This window comes from Podarcis bocagei (assembly GCF_964188305.1).
Source record: "Podarcis bocagei genome assembly, chromosome: 12".
NCBI lineage: Eukaryota > Metazoa > Chordata > Lepidosauria > Squamata > Lacertidae > Podarcis > Podarcis bocagei.
This window is the reverse complement of record NC_138137.1, coordinates 27387008-27407827: the sequence shown is the minus strand read 5'-3', so window position 1 is coordinate 27407827 and position 20820 is coordinate 27387008. Positions and strand designations below refer to the sequence as shown.

The window sequence follows — 20820 nt, the reverse complement described above, 5'->3', positions numbered from 1 at the left end:
TGGTGTACACAGCTCTCCTCCCCATTTCATCCTCACAACCACCCTGTGAGGTAGGTTAGGCTAAGAAAGCCACTTCCGAGCTGGAGAGGAGGTGGGGTTGTGGGCCCAGCCCCTCCCCACGCATGTGGGGGCTGGCTCTCAGCCCCCGCAAGAGCAGGGTAATCCTCGGGCGTGCCTCCGACCCAGCCAGCCAACCGGCAGGCCGGGTAGGCGTGGCCTAAGACATTTAAGCCTGGCGCACCCGGGGACCGCCCTCTCTTCCCGTTCCAGCTGCTTAGGTTTTCCCATCTCACCCTCCCTTAAGTTGAGCTTAGGTTGGCCTGGCTAGGGCTTAGGTTTAGCTAGGGTTGACCTTGCTATGGACTTCGGTTGGTCGCCGCAAGGGGCCTGGTAGGAATTTTTCCATTTGGCAAATTTCTAGCCTTTGGTTTTTTCCGCCTACCTCGCAGCAAATGTCACAACTTTATCGGTATTGGCGGTTAGGCATCGGCAGGGGTTATTGTTATGCAAATGAAAGGGGGGAAGGAAGCGCCATCTCCTTCCCCCAAATGAAAAGGGGTAGTCCGGTAGAGGACTCCGGGGGTGTTGCCCTGTCCGAGACCTAGGGAGGTGAGGGCCTAAGGCACGCCCCCGAGCGGTGACACCTGGGGGACAGTGGCATAGCGTGGGGGGTGCAGGGGGGGCCGGCCGCACCGGGCGCAACATCTGGGGTTAGGGTTAGGGGGCGCAAATCCACGGGTTAGGGGGCGCAAATCCACGGGTTAGGGGGCGCAAATCCACGGGTTAGGGGGCGCAAATCCACGGGTTAGAGGGCGCAAATTACTTGCCTTGCCCCGGGTGCTGACAACCCACACTACGCCACTGCCGGGGGATCCTAGTTGGCGTACTTCAACAGGACTCCCCTGGCTGGTGGTTAACCCTTCCCAGTCACCATGCCGGGTAGTCGATAGGAGCCAATGCCTAAAGCCAATACCTTTCAATTCCTGTAATCAATAAAGTTGTGGCCTTTTACGCCCATTAACCTTAAATAATGTGTCTGGTGTCTTCATTTCACAAGGGGGGAGGGTACTTGCCACGCAAGGTCACCCAGTGAGATTCATGGCTGAGTGGGGAATTCGAACCCTGCTCTCTCAGGTTCTAGTCCAACACTCTAACTATTGCACCCCACTGGCCCTAATGGCCTACAGCTGCTAAGTTTTTGTTTGTTTCAGCTTCATGATTCTGCCCTTTCAAAATGTTGTGCGATTCAGTAAATCAAAATGGCATGTAGGGCGAATAGCAGCCTTGGCCAACCAGGTGCTCTCCCAATGTTTTGGACTACAACACCCATCAGCCTCTGTCATCTGATGGGCTATGTAGTCCAAACATTGGGAGGGCACCAAGTTGGCCAAGGCTAGCCAAGCATAAGCCTTGCATTTCGAGGTTATGCAAAATGTGAACAGTTTTGGGATTGGACGTGTTGCCGCCAGATTTCTGTCATCATGAAACTAAACAGAATAGCATTGCCCTTGAATAAAATGTGATGCCCTTAGTAAAGGGTGATGTCAGTGAATGATTAGTCAGATAACATACCTGAAAAGAAACAGGGAGGGGGGAGTTTCCTAACCTTGCCTTGGCTTGAATTGAAGGTACTTTCCACTTACTCAGCTGCAACAAGTAACCTTTGAGTCCTTCTGTGTATTCACTGGTCACTGAAAGAACAGAAAAACTGAAACTCAGAAGAGCAGTTGGCTGGCAGCTCCGTGGGTTTTGTGCTTTCTTTCTTTTTTCATTCTTAATCTGAGACAGTCCAAAGCAAACACTTACTGAAATATTAAAGAACGATATGCAGGAGGTGGATTACTCACCGAGGAGAATGCATCACCCATTGCTGAGAAGGCTTCCTTGGATAAAAAAAAAAATAAATCACTAGAAGAACGGAACCATACTCTGGAAAATGAAAGGGAGAGCAAAGGGATAAGATTTATTATGCACTTGAAGTGGGTGGAAAAGAGTTCATGGCCATTTACCAGCTTTTATGAAAAGGCTGCCTTCATGTGTAAGAGGGTAGGGAGGACCTGGCAACAGTGTACATAAGGATCTATCTTTCAGCTATTGTTCTTACATCATCTTGTGGCCATTTTATACATTGGAGCAGGGAACCTCAAATCCTGGACTCTTCCCAGGCCACCATCACCACCCCATTCCCAATCCGCAAGTGGTTTTGCCTGGCTAGATGGTGTCCTTGAACTCTGATATGTGGGTGGGTGGAGGACAGAGAGGGGCATGTAAGTGTGTGCAGAACAATGGCATAGCATGGCTTGCCAGTGCCTGGGGCTACTTGGAGTGGAAACTGACGGAGTGTGCATGTGCATTCAACTCCCTAATGGTGTCTGCATCACCTAGAAGATCGTGACCATAGAGATAAGAAGAGTCGTTCTGTCGTCTGGAGAGGTCACTTCCTGGTTCACATGGAGAAGCCATGTTCAACAGAGTCTAGTAACAGAGGTACTCAGTTGTACTGAGGCAGCACCGGCTGTTGAAATTTTGTGCCCCCAAACAATTTTGCACCTGGGGCAATCTCCAGTGCCCCCCATGCTACACCACTGGTACAGAAACTGGCCTGCTGACAAAAGTAGCATTTGTATTTATTGCTCTGCCCACAATTTATTTTGGTGCCTCCCACCACTGGCACAGTGGTCCTGAAAAGTTTGCCCAGAAGGGAATGGGCTAAAAAAGCTTCCCCATCCCTGACATGTGCTAACCCCAGGTGCTAACACTGCCAGACAGGCTTCATGGAGTCTTATAAACCACCCGGAGTTTCGTTCAGCCTGTGGACCAAACGCTTCCACCAACAAGAACTGTACATGCACACAACCTCAGGAAATTCTTGCATACAATTCTCTGAAATCATGTGAGAAGGGGCCACTGCTTGGAGGAACAGCATCTGCTCTCTGTGCAAAAGATGCTATGCTCAATCTGTGGCACCTCCGGTTTTTAAAAAGACCCTGGCCTGAGAGCTGGTGCCAATCAATAATGGATTAGATTGAGAAATAGTCTGAGGCAGCTTCATTTGTTAGACGATAGACTAACAATAGACAGCCTGCGAATGACGTAATATACTGGATAAGGGGGCATGACTTCTAAGCGAACTTGACCATCAACAGATGTGCTTTTGGAAATTACCTTGATCTAATCTTAATTTGTTTATCTACAAATTATAATACTTAACAACATGACTACAAGGACACTGGAAACAAGGACTGTAAATTGCTTCCAGATGATCTGCTTATTGAGCATTTGTTTGCACAAAGTTTGCAGGGAGGTTGTGCAACATCCACTGCTGTCAAACAACTGTTGTCCCATTGCTTTTCATTGCCTTTCCCTATCACTCTACTCACTGCACAAAATCCCACTGGTGTGGGCTGAGAGCAGGGGATTTTGTACAAGAATGCAAAATCCGCTTTAATTACGCAAATGGAATTTACTAGTATACAACTGAATCTCATCCACAAAATAGCAACAGTCCAGAAGTGGCCTATGTTGCATACCACAATCCCTGACTTAAAACACATTATATAAAGGCCCCATTGAGCTCAGTGGGATTTACTTCAGCACCCTGTGTTTAGAATAAAGACTACAATCCGATACCCACCTGGCAATGAGCTTGGCTGGTGTATCCAATCTCACCTGCTTGATGGGGCAGAAAGCCAGATCTGCTTCCCCTTCTTTGACATCTGGAGTCCCAAGAAGAAGACCTCCCCCTCCATCCCTTGGTGCCTGTTTACCAGCCCAGTACCTCCTCCTTCCTTTCTTCTTGCATTTGGTGCTGCCAAACCACGCCAGATCCTGACAGAGCCAAGAGGTCCATGGCATCCCTGCATATATGACATCAGAGACAGGGGCAGGCAGCTGTAGTTTAAGAAAAAGACCTGGCAGACCAAACAAGGAGATCTGGTGGGTCACGTTTGGCATGCGGAGTGGAGGTTCCTTACCCCTACATCCAGGTCAATCCAAGTAATCTCCATTGAAATGTCTTCTCAAGTAGCAGCAGTGGCGTGGCATGGAGGGGGGGCACAAGGGTGGTTGCCCCAGGCACAAAATTATTAGGGGTGCAAAATTTCAACAGCCAGTACTGCCTCAATACAGCTGTGTGCGTCCGTTGCTGGGCTCTGTTGAAAGCGACTTCACCGTGCGACCAGAAAGTGTCCTCTACAGAAAACAGAATTACTTATCTTATCTCTACGGCTGCAATCTCGTAGGTGATCCAGACACGGTTAGGCAGTTGAATGTGTATGCGTTCTTTGTCCGTTTCTCTCCCTCACACTCACCCCCATCCACGCAGCCCCGGGTGCTGGTAACCCACGCTATGTCACTGAGTAAGACTTGAGAAAGACCTTGAGATCTTTGGGAAGCAACTCTGGGCATGATTATCTGATTCTCTGGGAGGCAGCTTCAAAATTCATCTGGGAGGAACTGATAGCAAGGAGTTGTGGGTTCCTCACTCCCTGAACATTCAACTGTTTTCCATTCCATTCTCCCAGCAACAGGGAGCGAAGTCTCAAACAATTGCAATCGTAGCATGAACAATTGTGCTGCTTGATGAATAGTCCACATTGTTTTAAAATAAGCCCAGACCTGGGCTTATAAAAATGCTATTAAGACTTTGAGTGATGTAAGAATATGGGCTAGCCTTCCCCTGAAGCAACATGAAACAATTGCTCCAAACAGATTCCTAACCAGAGTGCCATGTTCATACCTCTCATTTCTTCCTGCCCTAAAATAACACAGAGAGTTTGAGTGTCACCTTCATTTTGAACATCCCAGGCTTGCGGGGGGGGGGGTGTCTCGCTGTCAAGTAAATTATATCAGGATTGCAGCCTCAGCTTCAGGGCCAGAATCCAGAGCAGCATACAGGCAAAACTGAAACCGAGCAGAGGGCAAAGCCAAGCAAATGAATACGGTGTGTTCAACTGAGGCCCCACCCCAAGGCTCAGCTTCAGAACCGGTTTGCGTCAAGGCTCTTCCTTGGAATTGCAAATTATTAATATGAAGGGTCACCTCATATCATGGTGCAGAATGCAGTCATTCAGGATTCTCCCACCACTCCCTGCTGCTTCCACAGTTCTGGGAAAGGGCTTTTGTGGTGGCGTTAAGAAGGCTCTGTGACTTGCTTGCTAAGAAGTTCCCGCCTGTTCCCACCAATTGGCAGCTTATCCTGTTTTCGGTGCAGCTTCAGCAGCGACACGACAGGCAGGAATTCAACAGGTGCAGCTTCGTCAACACTGCACGTGCATCGAGGCAACACGTCCTCAAGTTTCAGAGCCGGGTAGAGCTGTGTTACGTGTTTTACCATAGCACTCTCCACCGAATTTCTGCACAAGTCATTTCGAGCAGCGGCAGAAGAAAAAGAAGGCAGTAACTCCCATTGTTTATATTCCCCAAATCCTGCACAGAACCGTAACAGAAATCAGAGCTGCCCCCTTAAATCCCAATCCCCCGCCGGTGCTTCCTGGCTCTCGTGGATCCTCGCACCGGACTTTGAGCGGCTTCGGGGTCCGGCTGACCTCGAAGGAAACGTGGACCGCCTGTCAAGCCCCGGCGCGGGAGGGGAGGGGGCGGAGCTCAGCCTCAGGAGCCCCCCCCCTCGTCCGCCCCCCGAGCCCCCGCCCCCGGAGGCGCATTCCCGCCGGGAACAATGGAGCCGGCGATGCCGAGCGCGACAAAACAAAGCGCGGTGTGGGCGAAGGCTGCGCGCGCTCCGCCCCTCGCGTCCCGCCCACGCGACCCCCTTCGCCCGCCCTCGCTCGTCGGGAACCTGCCTGGCAGCATCCCGCGCCGCCGAGACTGACGCTTCGCCGCCAGGCAGAGGGGAACGCGGCTACCACAGGGGCTCGGCTGGCCTGGGCGCGGGAAGCCCCGGCGGCGGCGGCGGCACGCTTTGCTCGGACGCCTCGGCCGCTTCGCCGCCCTCCAAGCCTTCCCTTCTTCCCTCTCGGCTGGGAACTGTTGCTTCTTGTCCCGCGTTGCCAAGGAGCCGGGCGCCAGGAGCGAGACAAAAGCCTTTTGTGAAGGAGCCGCGGCGGCGGCGGCGGCGGCTCCCTGGGAGAGCCGGGCCGGGGGGCCGAGGCGGATGGAGAGGCTCTCCGGCCAAGCAGCGCGCCGCTTCTCCTGCCCTCGCCGGGCTGCACCGGGCTCAGCTGACGGGGGGGCGCCGCCGCGCTCGCCCTGACATGTGGCGGCGCTGCGCCTGCTGCTGCCGTCGTCGCTTCTCCTCGGCTCCTTACCTGCGCGGTGGTGGCGGCGGCGGCTGCTTCTCCCGCCGCCCCCTTCGTCCAAACCCCGCAGGCGAGAGCTTGGTCGGGCCCCGGGCGCGGGGCGAAGGGCCGCCCGCTTGGCGCGATGTGGACTCCGCTCTTGGGTTGTCCCCTGACGGCTGGGCTCGCCGCCCTGCAGAAACGCCCGCGAGGTGCTGGCCCGCTCCTCGGCTTCGCCTGCCTGCTCGCTGCCCTTGTGCCGGGCTGGGGCCAGAGCCGTAAGTTTGGGTCTTGGTCTATTCCCTTCCGGAACAGGCACTCGCGCCATCTCCATGATGCTGCACCTGACTCTCTGGTGGCTGCGATCCGGTTTCGCACTTACCTGGCACCGAAGCATCTTTAAGATCGAGGCACCTCAGCCCTGAGGAGTTCAGTGGCCAGGATGCAGCTTTGGCAGGGTCCATGTCACTCGATGGACTCTGCTCCTAGAAAGCTATTTGACAGAAGTAAAAACAAAAATGTGGGGAGAGGGAGACGTAGGAAGTGACTTTTAGTGGCTGGGTTGGGGAGGTTCTCTGGTTTGGGTGTAATAAAGATTTCCACCCAACTCTGGGTTTTGGGGTTTCCGCAGGAGGTAATTTTTGAGTAGTGAGGGGGAATAACCATTTCATCCCTAACAGCTCTTATGAAAACTTCCGAGCCATGTTTAATATTGCATCCAGATCATCTGCTTGCGGGTCAGGTGGCTGCAACATCCTTCAGGTGTATCTGGCTCCACTGCCATAGGAACATAGGAAGCTGTCTTATACTGAGTCAGACCATTGATCCATCACTGTCTGTACTGTCTGCGCTGACTGGCAGTAGCTCTCCAGATTTTAGACAGGATTCTTTACCCAACTCTACTTGGAGATGTCAGGGATAACACCTTTTGCATGCACTGTAACACTGAGCTGTGGACCTTCCCTTTGTTGAATGCAGTTTAATGTTCTTCATGTGTAACTATCCAAATACAGGTGCTAAATTAACATGCAAAATCAAATATGAGTGTATTATTGCCAGTGATCGCCCTTGTGAATGGTCGTTATGCTTATTTCGCAACTCATTTGAATTGAGTTGTCCCAGACCGTATTTTTTACACTCCTTTGTCACTTGACTCCACTGTTTGCAACTTTTTCTCTTTCTCCACCCATGTATATATAAACCTAACTGAAGATAATCCTTCACACATCTAATGAAGTAAACTCAAAAGTCCACAAAAGCTTACGCTGTGATAAAATTGGTTAGTTTTTAAGGTGTCGCATGACTCTTTGTTGCTTTAACAGATTCTTCTGACACTCCAGAGAGAATAATTGGGCAAAAGGGTCAATGCAGACACCTCTTTGCTCCTGTAATAAATAGCACATGCTGAGAAGTAACCTTTCAGTGGAGAGGTACAGTTATTCTCTTGTTCTGCAGAGTGAAGCCTAACAAAGCAGCTGTAAACAGGACAAGTGTGGTAGATTTTTCCATTATATGCATTTAGCCCATTGCTGAGCCAAAATCTCTGAGAGATAAGGCGTGTGTATTCATTTTTTTCTGCCCTTCCCTGAAATAATAATAAAAAATGATAATAACAATGGAGGAAGAGTTGCAATAAAAGGCTGGGTGGAGTTCTGTAGAAACAATTGTTGCTGTTTAAGCTACAGAAATAGAAAATATGTAGGTGGTATTTGTATTGGATTGGGGGTTTTTTTGTTAAGAAGAATGCATAAGCTTTCATGTTACACAGCATTTTGTTGTCAGGCAGGTCAGAGAGGCAAGTTAAATCTCAGCAATTCACAGACCAGGGTTGGTAATGCACACAAATATTTTAGACAGTGTGGCCTAATTACAAACAAGTCCCTTAGTTCCTTTCCCTTCCTTAAGCACATCTTTAAAAACAATTTCTCTGACCTCCAGCCTACACATAAGCACAAGTAACCCCACGTGATCTCTCTCTTGTGGCTTTCAAGAGCAAGGCTGGGAAACTCTGTAAATTGTGCTGGACACCTGCATGACCCAAGTTACATTTGTTAGTAGCTCTGCTTGCTAGGGCCAAGATAATCCTGCATCGCTCTCTTAAATTTTGCTCGTTGTTTCATAATGCATTAATACGATACAGTATGGGGTCTCTGGACATAAGGGGACTCAAGTTGAGCAGCCATGACAATCGCTAGGTTGTATTGGACAAGTCATTGTCTTTTAGCTAGGTCTATTTCTTCGAGCGAGAAGACAAGAGAAGAATTGAAATGCATTCCGCACATTAGAAAGCTTGTGGAAATAAAGAACTGCAGGTAACCCAAACACCCATTCTAGAGATCTCATACACCCCACCACCACAAGTCTGGGATATGCATAGGCTTTATTTATCATGTTGGTGGAGAATCCTGATTTGCGCTGGTAAAGGAATGCATGTGTGGATCTGGCAAAGAAACACTCTTGAAACAGAGAAGCTACTGCAGTCAGGGGAGTTCTTGCAAATGTGATGAGTTGTTGTTCACATTGTCTTACTGCTTAGTAAAATGTAGTTATCCTGCTTAAATCTTTGCTTCTGGTTTGCATGAGTAATCAAGAAGGGATCCATTATAGTTTAACCTTATATTTAGAGACTTATATTTAAGATGCAGATACATTTAGTTCAGTGTTAGAAACTTAGATGGGAAAGCTAGGAGCTAAATGACACCTTAAACCTAGGTTATGGGTGCAACAACTGAATGTCAAGGCAAGCTTTTTTATAACAAGAATATAAAGCTGAAAATGAATGAACTGCAGCTAAAATATTATGTTAATTTTTCACATGGTCTAGTCCTTATCCTGCCCACCCCCCTAATATTCTTAAGAGGGTCTCTTCTCTAGTCTTCAGTGAGTAGCTAGGAGTGGGGAGGCAGAAAAAGGTCCTCCTTTCCTTCCGCTCTGTAGTTTTAATCTGAAATCTTAGGCACAGTACTGCGTCCAGAGCTCAGAAACTTCTTGCGCTAATGAAAATTCTGTTGCAGAATGTGCTGAGAACAATGGGGGTTTTAAACACTGATTTAATTATTGGCCTATGTGCTCTAACTTGCACTTCCCAAGTCTTGGGCAGGGCTGGTGGAGAGAAAGAGAGAGAGAACTCTGTTGGGTCAGTTTAAGCTTGAGATTACATATTATGGGTAAGAGACTTTAGATGTAAATTCCCTGGATTAGTTCAAAGATACCATCAAATATTTGGGTCTTCTGATCTGTCTGATGCTATCTGGTCCTAATGACACTTGAAGCATGATGCCCCAGACAAGCTTAACTTCTGGGAGCTGTATCCTCCAATCCCAATAATACAACTCCTTGGGTATAATAGTTGAGAAATCTTACATAAGACCCTATGCAGGAGCTATTTTTTCAGTTAAGTATTATCCCAAATGTCATGATGGAGAACAAGATGTGGATTATCATCAGCTTCCAGATGAGATTAGTTAATATGCAGATGGCAATACACAAGGTCTTCAATAAACAAAGTAGTTTATTTCACAAAATTAAACCTTCACCGTTTTTATTACTAGAGGTGATAACTGATGGTAGTCAGTTCCTAATACAGTTCAGGCAAGCTACCTTGCCTCTTAAGTCATAGCTGAAAGAATACCTATATTCCAGAGCTGTATAACGGAAGTCAGGTGTTTAAATAGTAAAATGGAGATAGAATGCTGATGTAATATGTTTTAAAGTTACTACTACTGTATTGTCACATCATGTGTGCTGTTTTAAATAATAGCATAAATTAAGCACACTTAAGGACTTCATGGTCTCCATGACAACTATGGAGCTGTCTTCAATGGTCATCAGTCCAACTCAGTGATCAGACCATACCCTTGAACTAGGCTTTTCCTTGAGGGATGTAGCAAAGGTGATTGTGGTGTGCGTGTGCACGAACAATTCACTCACTTATCATGGTCTGAACATTAGCTGGTGAAGTTTGATTTGGTGGCACCAATTATCTTCTGTAAGGGTAGAGCACCGGTTATGCCCACGTGCATAAACTGATGGATTCCTGAATGCTCTGGGGGATTTTCCAGCAGAAAAAAACTGATGATCCTGTCAAAGTCCTGGTCATGCTATGGAAAGGTGAGATATGATAGGTGGTTGACAGAGCTCAGAGGCTCATAGGTATTCTGGAGAGCGTTGGGCAGACTGTACAACGACTGCAAGTGACACAAATCTTACTCCGAAGCTGAACAAACACAAGTTAGTACACATCATGCCTACCATGTGGCAGTGTGGGTGGTGGAGAGAGCTCATTTAGCAGCCTGCACTGAATCCTTTAGTGGTCAAGTGGAGTTTTTTGGGTGGTCCAGAGGTTGCTGAATCTCATTGTAGGGGAAGAATCTCTGGGATCTTGAAGAACTAGATGACCCTTCCAACTCTACAGTTCTATGATTCTGTGACCCACTGGTTGATTTATTTATTTTTTTGATTTTTTTTTTTTTTTTTGAGGATGAAGTTGCTCAGCTCCAGAGTGGCCTTGACACAGCTGCTGCAGCTGTTCCAATTGAAGTGTCACATGTTGTGGGATCAGTTTCGGTTGATTCAGCCTGATGATGTGGACAAGGTGCTTATGGTCTTAGGTTCAACTGTGGGTCCTCTTCACTCATCTCTCTTGGCTTATTATACCTGGAAGAGGAGGAGTAGACTGGTTGTGGGGGTGTGGGTCCCTGACATCTTGAAAGAGGCAGTAGTATAGCTACTCCAAAAGAAACTGGTCCTAGACCTAATGGTTTGGACAACTGACCAGTTGCAAATACCCCATCTTAGGGAAAGTTGTGTAGAGAGGGTTGTGGCAGAGTAGCTGTAAAGTGTCTTGGATGTCACAGATTATCTCAACCCATTCCAATCTTGGTTCAGGACTGCCTATAGGACCAACCCATCAGGGACGCGGACTTATAAAAAATATTGGGGGGGGCCCGGGAAAGCTCATGAATAATAAATAAGCTCATGAATATGCAAATAAAGTGGCTCCGGCCCTAAATAGGGCAAGCCACGCCCCCCCAGCCAGCCGATTGGCTGGCTGGGAGGTGTGGCCAGTCGGGATTCCCCTGTTCTCGCGGGGGCTGAAACCGCCAGGAGGAAGGAAATTCCCCCCGGCAGTGCCTTGGCAGTGGCGGTGGTGCTGCGAAGCAGCGAGGCAGGAGCCCCCGCCCCGGCGCCCGAAAATTTTTTGAGGGGGCTCGAGCCCCCTCAAGCCCCATGGAGTCGGCGCCTATGCAACCCATTCTTGGTCACCCTGGTGAATTACCTTTACCGAGAGTGAGGCAAAGAGAGTCAAACCTTGCTCTTGCTTCTTGATCTTTCTTTGGCTTTTGATACAATTGAAAATGGTGTCCTATGGATGGGTGCCCTGAGATGAGAATTGGAGGCCTTGTATTATGATGATTCCAAACCTTACTTTACATAACCAAGTCCAGACAGCAGCATTGGAAGAATGCTTTTTGGCTCCCTGGCATTTATGCTGTGGGGTACATACCACAGGACACTATTTTATCCCCGGCAGTATTCAATATCCTTTTGAAGCCATTGGAAGTGGTCATTAGGAGTTTGGAGGCAAGGTGCCATTAGTATGATGATTACACTCAGCTCTATTTCTACATAACATCTAAATCAGGAGAAGATGTACAGGCCCTGCACTGGTGCTTGGAGTCGCTAGTGAACTGGATGAGGGAAAATATACTGAGCTTGAATCCTGGAGAGACAGAGGCAGTGTACTTCCTATATCTGAGAAACTGGCCAATGGCCTGCCCTGGGCAGGTTTGTACTCCCTCTGAAGGAAGAGATTTAGAGTCTGGGAAAGCTTCTGAATCTTGCTTTATCCCTAGATGTCCAGTGGCTTCAGTGACTTGGAGCACCTTTTATCAGCTTTGGCTGGTGTGACCGTTAAGGTTGTTCCAAGATTGGGGTAGCTTGACTGCAGTAGTTCAGGCACGGGTAACTTCATGGCTGGATTACTGCAATTCACTGTATGTCGGGCTCACCTTGTGCTTGGGCTGGAAACTACAGTTAGTGCAGAGTGCTGCAGCACGATTGCAGGCAGGAAGAAGACCCTATCAGCATATTACAACCATGCTCAGAGACTTGCACTGGCTGTTCATTTGCTGGCAGGCCAAAATCAATGCAATACTATTAGTATGTAATGCACTGTACAGCTTAGGACCCGTTTACTTCTCAGATTGCCCTACCACATATTTGGCCATTTGACTGCTTCAATATATGGAACAGGCATTTTTACGAGTGTTGCATAATGTTTGTTCCACAGTTGTAAGGAATCAATCCTTCAGCATGGCAGCATCTACCTGTAGCTTGATCACCTGAACGAGCGACATTTTAAAATTAAAGAAAGTTTTGTATTTCAAGAAGTCCGGCAGGGAGTCTACCTTTGTTTCCTCTCTGCTGCAGCATATGTTGTTATACCCTCAGCTCGCGAAATAACTGGCCTGTATATTGTTCTCCAGTATATAGATAAAGGAAACACAATGATCTGCCTCCAGAGCCTACTTCTTTTCACAGTATGATGATAGTAGGCCATTTGTCACAGTAAATAGAAAATGATGGTCCTTCAAGCTCATTAATTGTTATTTCTGTGCCAGTGTCCATAATGTTAATGAAAAGCTGTGAAAGAAAATAGGCAAAATGTATATATTTTAAACTAATTATTTCAGTTTTTCCTGTCCACTTATTTTAAGTGAAGGCAGAATGTGAGGTTTAATAAGAGCAAATACAACATTAAAAAAGCAGTATTAAAAGTTCCAAGTCCCAAAGTATCTTCAGAATGCTGATTTTTTTTTTAAAAAAAAGTTTTACTTCCCAGTGACAAAGGATCTCTTGTTCTGTGACTTTAACTAAAGGGTAATTGTAGCGTAGCTCAGCCAACAGAAACAAGTACCTGATGCTGGAATGAGAACATTGGACAATAAAACTTGCCAAAACCACTCCAACACAATAATTTGGCTTTATTCTTTAAAGGGAAAAAAGTAATGAGGAAGTTATCAAATGAAATGTTTAATAGAAAACGCAATTATGCCCACACTGCTTTAATCAGTGCTGTGATTCTAGTAACTGTTAAGAGATAGGAGTTTACATGTAACAGTGATCAAGCTGAAGTCCAACAATTAGCTATTTCTGGCATATGACTTAATAATTATCTAATGTTGAGCTGCACTGGACACCGTTTGACAGCTTCAGCAATTCTATTCCTAGTAACTTTTTTTGGTAGGTCTTTAGAGCAGAAGTAATCAGTGTAGTGCCTGCCAGATGTTGGATTATTACAGCTTCCAGCATCTTTGACCCTTGGTTCTGCTGCCTGAGGCTCAGGAAAGCAAGCACTGGGGCAGCTTCTCCTCCTCTGGCCAGTAGTTTGGACCATACTTTCTCTCCCCTTTGCTGCAATGTTATTTGTGGGGATCAGGGAATCAGGCTCCCAGTAGCCGTAGGGCACCTGACTGGTGGCAAAGGTCAGGGGGCACCTCTCTTCAGTTTTGTGGTCCCAGGTGTAACTGGCAGTAACATTAGCATGTTGGGGGGGGGGGTTGCAGGGAGGGGAGAAAGAAGCTCCTTCCATGATGGATGCAGCCAATTTAGTCTCTCCTTGCCATCCTAGAGTTATTTATTTATTTACTTTACATATTTATAAACTCCTTCACACCTAGATGCTGTCAAAAGAGTAAACACAGGAGGCAACTCCTAGGGGCTGAGTTCCCTTCGGCCCCCTCAATAAAATATTTGAGAGGGCCCACCCACCCCCAATAAAGTTAACGGGCATTGCTAGCCATATGGTGTGTGTGTGCCACATCATGTGATCAGTTATGTAGGCAGGGATTCACCTGCCCCCCCCCCCAATATTTTATTCAAGTTGGCACCCCTGGCAGTTAAGATACACTTTGATAAAATACAAAATTGTATTTCTAAAAGCAATAAAACCCTTTCTACAATTAGGGTTAGTATTCCACAACTTGACTGGGCACAATTAAGGGGAAGCCTTCTTAAACAGGAACATCTCCAATAACCACCTAAATATCATGACATGAGCTGACTGATTTCAGCTGATAATTGATTCCAGAGGGCTGCAGAGGCAACACTAAAAGCTCAGCTTCTAGTACAAACATCCATGCAGTATTCTAAGAAGTACCCCATCCCAGGATAACAACTGTCAGGCAGGGATATATGAAGCAAGATGGTCCCTCAAGTAATTTTTAAGCAGTGCTGTTTTTCTAGAAAAAGAGGTGCTGGAATTCACAGTGAACACCTCCCTCATTCTCTTAGAATGGCAATGGCACCCACCTGAGAGGTACCATAACTGAGTTCTGGATGGGAAAAAAAGCCCTGGTTTCAAGTGGTAAAGCAAAATTCTGAACTAGGCCCAGGAGCATATTGGCAGCGAGTGCTGCATTCTCAGCAGAGGTATTGTATGGCGTCGTCAGGATGCTCCCATCAGCCACCTAGCTGCTGCATCCTGCACCAGCTGGGTTAAGTTCAAGGGAAGTCCCACATAGAGCATGTGGCAGTAATCCAGTCTTGAGGTTGCTGATGCCAAGACCACAGTGGTCAACTCGTCTCAGTCCAGGAACATCTGTAGCTGCCTCACCAACCTCACCAAAGCACTCTTTGCCACCAAGGCCATGTGTGACTTCAAGTGAGTCAGTAGGTACCCATTTCTTCAGAGGGAGTGCAATCCCATCCAGAACAAGTAACTGACCTCTCTCAAAGGCCTGAGTTTTTCCAAGGTTTAAACCCAGTTCATTGGCCCTGGGAAGAAAATGGTGTAGCCTCCTAGTGGTCCTTTGTCAGCCGGCCAATGGCAGAGGCCACACAAAAGCAAACATGTTGTTGGACATGCAGTCCTTGATGAGAAGTCCTAATATTTTTCTTAAAGGGATGTTATCTGATTTGAACTGTTTTTGCTAAAATGTTTCCAGAAGAAGAATTGGAATGTTAGGAATGTCTATCCAGGTGAGTCCAAACAATGAAGCAGTGTAAAATCCTAAGTAAGCCTGTGAGCACAGTGAAATAGACTAGCACAGACACCAAAATAACTAAAATTTATAGGTTAGCAACAGGCAAAAGGAGACAAAGGCAAAGGCTTAATTATGATCGTGGTGCTGTATCCCAGATGAGTTCATGCAGGTGTCGGTTTTAAATTTAGGAAATGAGACATGCATATGACTTCAAGGGGCTCAACTCTAGCAACACATACTCATACCACACTCTTGGAAAGCAGACCTACAGTGATTGAAATCAACACTGGGAAGGAATTTCTACTCCAGATGGCTGGCTGTCCTGTTTGTTTTTTTAACGCAACTGTGAATTTTATAAAATGCAGTTGTGAGTCACTTTGAGGGCTCCATTTGAATATAAACCTAGTGAACCTGCCAAATTTTGAACCAGAAACAAGAAAGCATTTGCCCGCAATTCTGTTCATAAGGTTAAAAAAGGTTTCTTCGCTACAGGTATGAGTTGGATATATTTAAATCTGTAACGTTAGATTTCTTTTTGGGATTCTGTATGAAACACAACACTATATCTAGTAGGTAAATGCAAATCTGTAGTCATAATACATGGTCACCAACTTGGATGGCTTTAAGAATTAGCAAAATTCAAGGAGAATTGGGCTACCAATTACTATTAGCCCTATGGCTGTGTTCTAGCTTCACTGCTGTCTTGGTAACATTTCCAGAGATTATCATGTGCATTAACCTGTATGATGAAACATTAACTTGTATCGTTATGGCCGCAAAAGCTAATACTGTAGATGATTTATAGAATGGTGCTTCAGTTGCTTATGCGCATCCATAAATGTAAGCAACTTTCCCCCTTTCACAAGTAGAAATGTGGATTTTTAAAACAATACTAGCGTTAGTTCATCTAACTGAAACAGAAACTTAAATTTCTGATTCTGAGAAAACTATCTTTGTTTTAGAATCTGAGTTAGGCAAATAATTAACACAGAAGTTAATGTTCAATTTTCGTTCGAAGTAACCAAGGAAACGAAAGCATACAGGTTCAGTTGAAGCTCTATTACAGTTCACTTTTAAATCAGTCAGTCATAAGTGTGAACAAATTACTAGTGGTGAGTGAGCGTAAAAATGGGATAGTTTGGGCACTGGGTTTTTGAATCCTGCTCCTTACATTTGTTTTAGATGGGTCAGTTTCAGACCCACAGGGATTCATCTTCCTCCAACTTCCTGGGAGAGGCTGTAGGCAGAGCTTTTGGGAAGTAGTATGGTAGTGGACCTAATGGTCAGGGGTCCCTTTACCTTTACCTTTTTATAGTAGGGCCTTGGGCCTTGCATATCTCAGTATTCAGAAACACCGGAAACTATGGGAAATGGAGTTCTTTCCTGGCTCTGCTCTGTTTGCACATGTGCACATAAGTGCCTTGGGGCTCTTGCAAGACTTGCCAGGGACTCACAGAAAACCTTGCTTGCCGTTTCCCACATCTCAGTAAGCCTTAAATTTGAAATGAGGAAAGTACCAATAGTCAGATTAATGCAAAGTTGACTCCTTTCTCCTCCCATGGGCTCGAACTAAGATTTGGAAACAGGGTATCTGCTGGTAAATTGTACTTAATTATTTACTGAGCATTGGAGACAGGTGGATTTTAAGAGTTCTAATTATTTGAGTTGGGGCAGTAAAATGAGGGCTTAAAATGAAATATTTGATTTGAGCATTCTGTGGCCTATAACCTAATTCTGTTCCAAATGCATTATGTTTGGTATTGTCCCAGAAATAGTCTCTCTTTTATTCTAAAATGCTTTAATTTCTTGCAATGTCAGGGTCATTAAGCCTTATTTAATGTAATTCTCTTAGAATGCATAATATGATATACAGTTGGGTATGGTATAACTAACTACACATGTTTTATTATGTATATATGTCAGTGTAATTTTTTTGAGCCAAAATATGGCCTGTCTTGTTTTAAAATACCTTTTTGGCATGTTTCAGTTATTTAACTAAAGCCAGTAGAAGCCTGCCTCTTGACTTTTGGCATCATAACGGTTCAGTTTTGTCTGGGCTGTGTTGGTAAAATGGTAAGAAAAGTCTCTTTCCTATACTAAGCCAACTCATAAAAATATTTCTAGCTTTAGTGTTAGGGGTTTGTTTTTCTTTTTCTTTTTCTTTAGAAAAGATATAACTAATTTAGTAATGCCTTGGTTCTAATTTATTTTTTAAAAATAGACTGGCAGCTACATGAGAAATATTTCATGAATGAATGCATGTCTGTAAATGTTACTTCTATAAGAAGTTATTGGAACAAATTATGAACCAAACAGATTCTGAACCCTGTTTTTAAAGAAATTATATAAGACCAGCTCATTTGTTTTAAACCTTGTGTATCAAAAAATGTTAGTAAGAAAAAAACAAGACAAATGGACTTCCTACAGGGGTGACTTACTGAGCCGCTATATTGGTGTCATTCCCCCCCGCCCCCATGTTATTGCTTCTACTCTAGTGTATGGTCATTTGCTAAAACTTGTTCTATTGGTGAGATAATGGAGTTGGGCGAAAACCACTGATGGTAGCTTCATGCAGAGATTTCTAGAGTTCTTTTGTTCTATGTTGTTCTTGTTGTTTAGTCATTTAGTCGTATCCGACTCTTCGAGACCCCATGGACCAGAGCACGCCAGGCACCCTTGTCCTCCACCACCTCCCACAGCTTGGTCAAACTCATGCTGGTAGCCTCGAGAACACTGTCCAACCATCTCGTCCTCTGCCGTCCCCTTCTCCTTGTGCCCTCAATCTTTCCCAGCATCAGGGTCTTTTCCAGGGAGTCTAGTCTTCCCTTCTCATGAGGTGGCCAAAGTATTGGAGCCTCAGCTTCAGGATCTGTCCTTCCAATGAGCACTCAGGGCTGATTTCCTTAAGAATGGATCGGTTTGATCTTCTTGCAGTCCATGGGACTCTCAAGAGTCTCCTCCAGCACCATTTTTCTATGTAGTCTACTGTAACATCAAGTCTTGCATGCATACAAAGGGGACCCCAAGGCTTTATAGAGGAGGTGCCATGCTTTGCAAGCAGAAGGTAGCTACTTCAGGTCAAAGAACTCCTGGAGGTCATTGTAGACCAAATGTGGGGAACCCTTGGTCCTCCAGATGTTGCTGAACTACAATTCCCCTCATCCCTATCCCCTGGCCATGTTTGCTGGGGCTGATGGGAGTTGTAGTTCAGCAACATCTGGGGGTGCAAAGGTTCTCCACATCTGTTGTGGACAATGATCAGGCAGATGGGTGTATGGTGAGACTTTGTATGAGGCAGCTCCTTTACGTTCCTATGCCTGTTTCGTTCATATATCTTTGGATGCTACATCATCAGAACACATGGTTTTTGAGAAGCCACATTTGTGTCTCCATGATGATATGGTGAAAACCTATTGGGAACTGTTTTCCCTGCCATGCTAGTTTTCTGTGTGTATGGAGGTGTGTGGTATTGTATGTTGTTGATTTCTACAAATACCGTCATACTCTGTGAAGCAAAAACCCAGCAAGAACTGTGCCATGTATGTGACTTGGCTATTCACACAGTTTAGCTACCAGTGTATGGTTTCCCTCCCAACATTTTTCTGTTTTTATTTCTCGGTAGGTGTTACCAAATCGGTGTTTTGGAATAATGTTCTTGCTCTGGCTTGACCCGCTTACCCTCCCTAATCAGTTTCAATGTACTACAGTTTACCTTTTTGCTTAAAGCAAAATAAACTTTGGGCCTACTCTTGCATCTAAGGTTACTACACACAGAAAGAAACACACACATGCCTTTTTTAAAAAAAATACCGTGAAGATAAACAGTTGTAGTTATTGAGGATCTTGTTTCAGTGCAAGACCTGGCATAATAGATGGCTGTTCATCTTCTCGCTTTCAGTTCTCTCTCTCTAGCTTTAGGGATGTGGAGACAGCAATGCTTTGTTGTTGCCATACTGAACGCTCTCGAGAACTGACAGAACAAAGAGCAACAGATTGCATTTCAAGGGCACCCTTCCAAAACTCTATCAAACAGTTGAAAATAGTGAATGGCATGCTGCGCATAAAAAAAAAAACTGTGACAAGAAATCAATCAGGAATAAAGATATTTGAAATAATGGTACAGTGGTACCTCGGGTTACATATGCTTCAGGTTACATACGCTTCAGGTTACACTCTGCTTCAGGTTACACTCTGCCAGAAATAGTGCTTCAGGTTAAGAACTTTGTTTCAGGATGAGAACAGAAATCGTGCTCCGGCGGCGCGGCAGCAGCAGGAGGCCCCATTAGCTAAAGTGGTGCTTCAGGTTAAGAACAGTTTCAGGTTAAGAACGGACCTCCGGAACGAATTAAGTACTTAACCCGAGGTACCACTGTAGTCCACAGTTGCCAGCAGCCAATTACTGCTGAGAGGGATTGTTCCATATCTCACTAGAAATCCATTTCGGGCAGATGCCACACAAACAAAGATTTAATTTGTTGTAGACTTGTATTAACCACCTAAAAACAATGAACTGAGTGCTTGGCTATAGTAGCACTCAACGAGGTGCAGGGGCGCCAATTTGAATAAAATGTGTGGAGGGACAGGTAAGCCCCACCCCACATTATTGATCACATGACATGGCACACTCACCCACTCCATTTGAATAGCAGTGTCCATCAACTTTGGAGGGTGGCCCCCTCAAATATTTTATTGGGGGGACAAAGGGACCTTGGCCCCTAGGAGTTGGCTCCTATGGTAAAGATGCCTCAAGTGGGGCACCCTTGCTCTCACAGCTTCCCAGCACGGAGAGCTGCTGGCATTTACCAAGAAGCGAAGGGAAAGGGGTGAGGTGCAGGGCATGTGCACGTTGGCTCCATCATCACGTGCTGTGCCACACATCTAGTGTGGCCTCTCACCCCTCTGTCTCAGTAGGTGCCAGTGACCCGCTGTGTTGGAAAGCCAGTAGTGTCTTATCAGCCGCTACTGCAAGTTGTCTGCATGTGCTAGAATTAATAGGAATGACATTGTCAGTGTCAGGAGCAGATGTCAGGGTCAGGTCAGCAATCACTCACCCAGCTTCAGTGAAATTGTATTCAAAGGAACAAGACAGCTCAGGAGGCCAGGCCTAGTGATCACAATAGCTCTTCCCAGCAGATCTTGCCCCAATGAGGTAGTTATGAGGACTGCCTTCCTACAGTTCCCTATGTCTCCTCCTCCCTGGGTCCTTCTCAAGCAGTCTGAGACTTTGCCGCCTTGCCTGTCTTTGCTCTGCCCACTTCATACCTCTTCTGGTTCTGGGAGACTGGGGGGGGGGGAGCTGATTGCAGCAGGAAGGGGAGACCCCCTTGGCTTCTTCATCTCTGCCTCTTGCCTACCCCAGCCTCCAGCCTCTGATTCTGCCTCTGATTCTGGATTGATCTCTGCTTCAGCATGTTACCACTCACTAAACTCTCTTACTCTTCAACTTCTGATGCCTCCTCCTCCCAGTCTGCTCCCTCTGACCACTCATTGTTGTAACACCACCACACCCCAGTCTCTGAGCCACCTGCCCTTGGGGTTCCCCAGCTGGTGCCTCCCACCACTCCTTTGCATTCAGCCAGTCTATGACACTAATACTG

General features: G+C 46.1%; 1 protein-coding gene and 1 long non-coding RNA gene across 2 annotated transcripts in view; one reads left to right on the top strand and one right to left on the bottom strand.

Moving 5' to 3' along the window:
* Positions 1 to 870: 870 nt before the first annotated feature.
* Positions 871 to 5620, bottom strand: LOC308570228. Its single transcript, XR_014001007.1, has 3 exons — positions 3635 to 5620; positions 1807 to 1883; positions 871 to 1691 (listed from the first exon to the last, which is right to left on the bottom strand). It is a non-coding gene; the product is annotated as an uncharacterized lncRNA (long non-coding RNA).
* A 104-nt stretch (positions 5621 to 5724) lies between these two features.
* Positions 5725 to 20820, top strand: part of ITGB8 (integrin subunit beta 8) — a 45712-nt gene continuing 30616 nt past the window's right edge. The window contains exon 1 of the mRNA XM_081164556.1: positions 5725 to 6514. Coding sequence (XP_081020682.1) covers positions 6382 to 6514 — 133 coding nt within the window. The 5' untranslated portion in view covers positions 5725 to 6381. The remainder of the gene's footprint in view (positions 6515 to 20820) is intronic.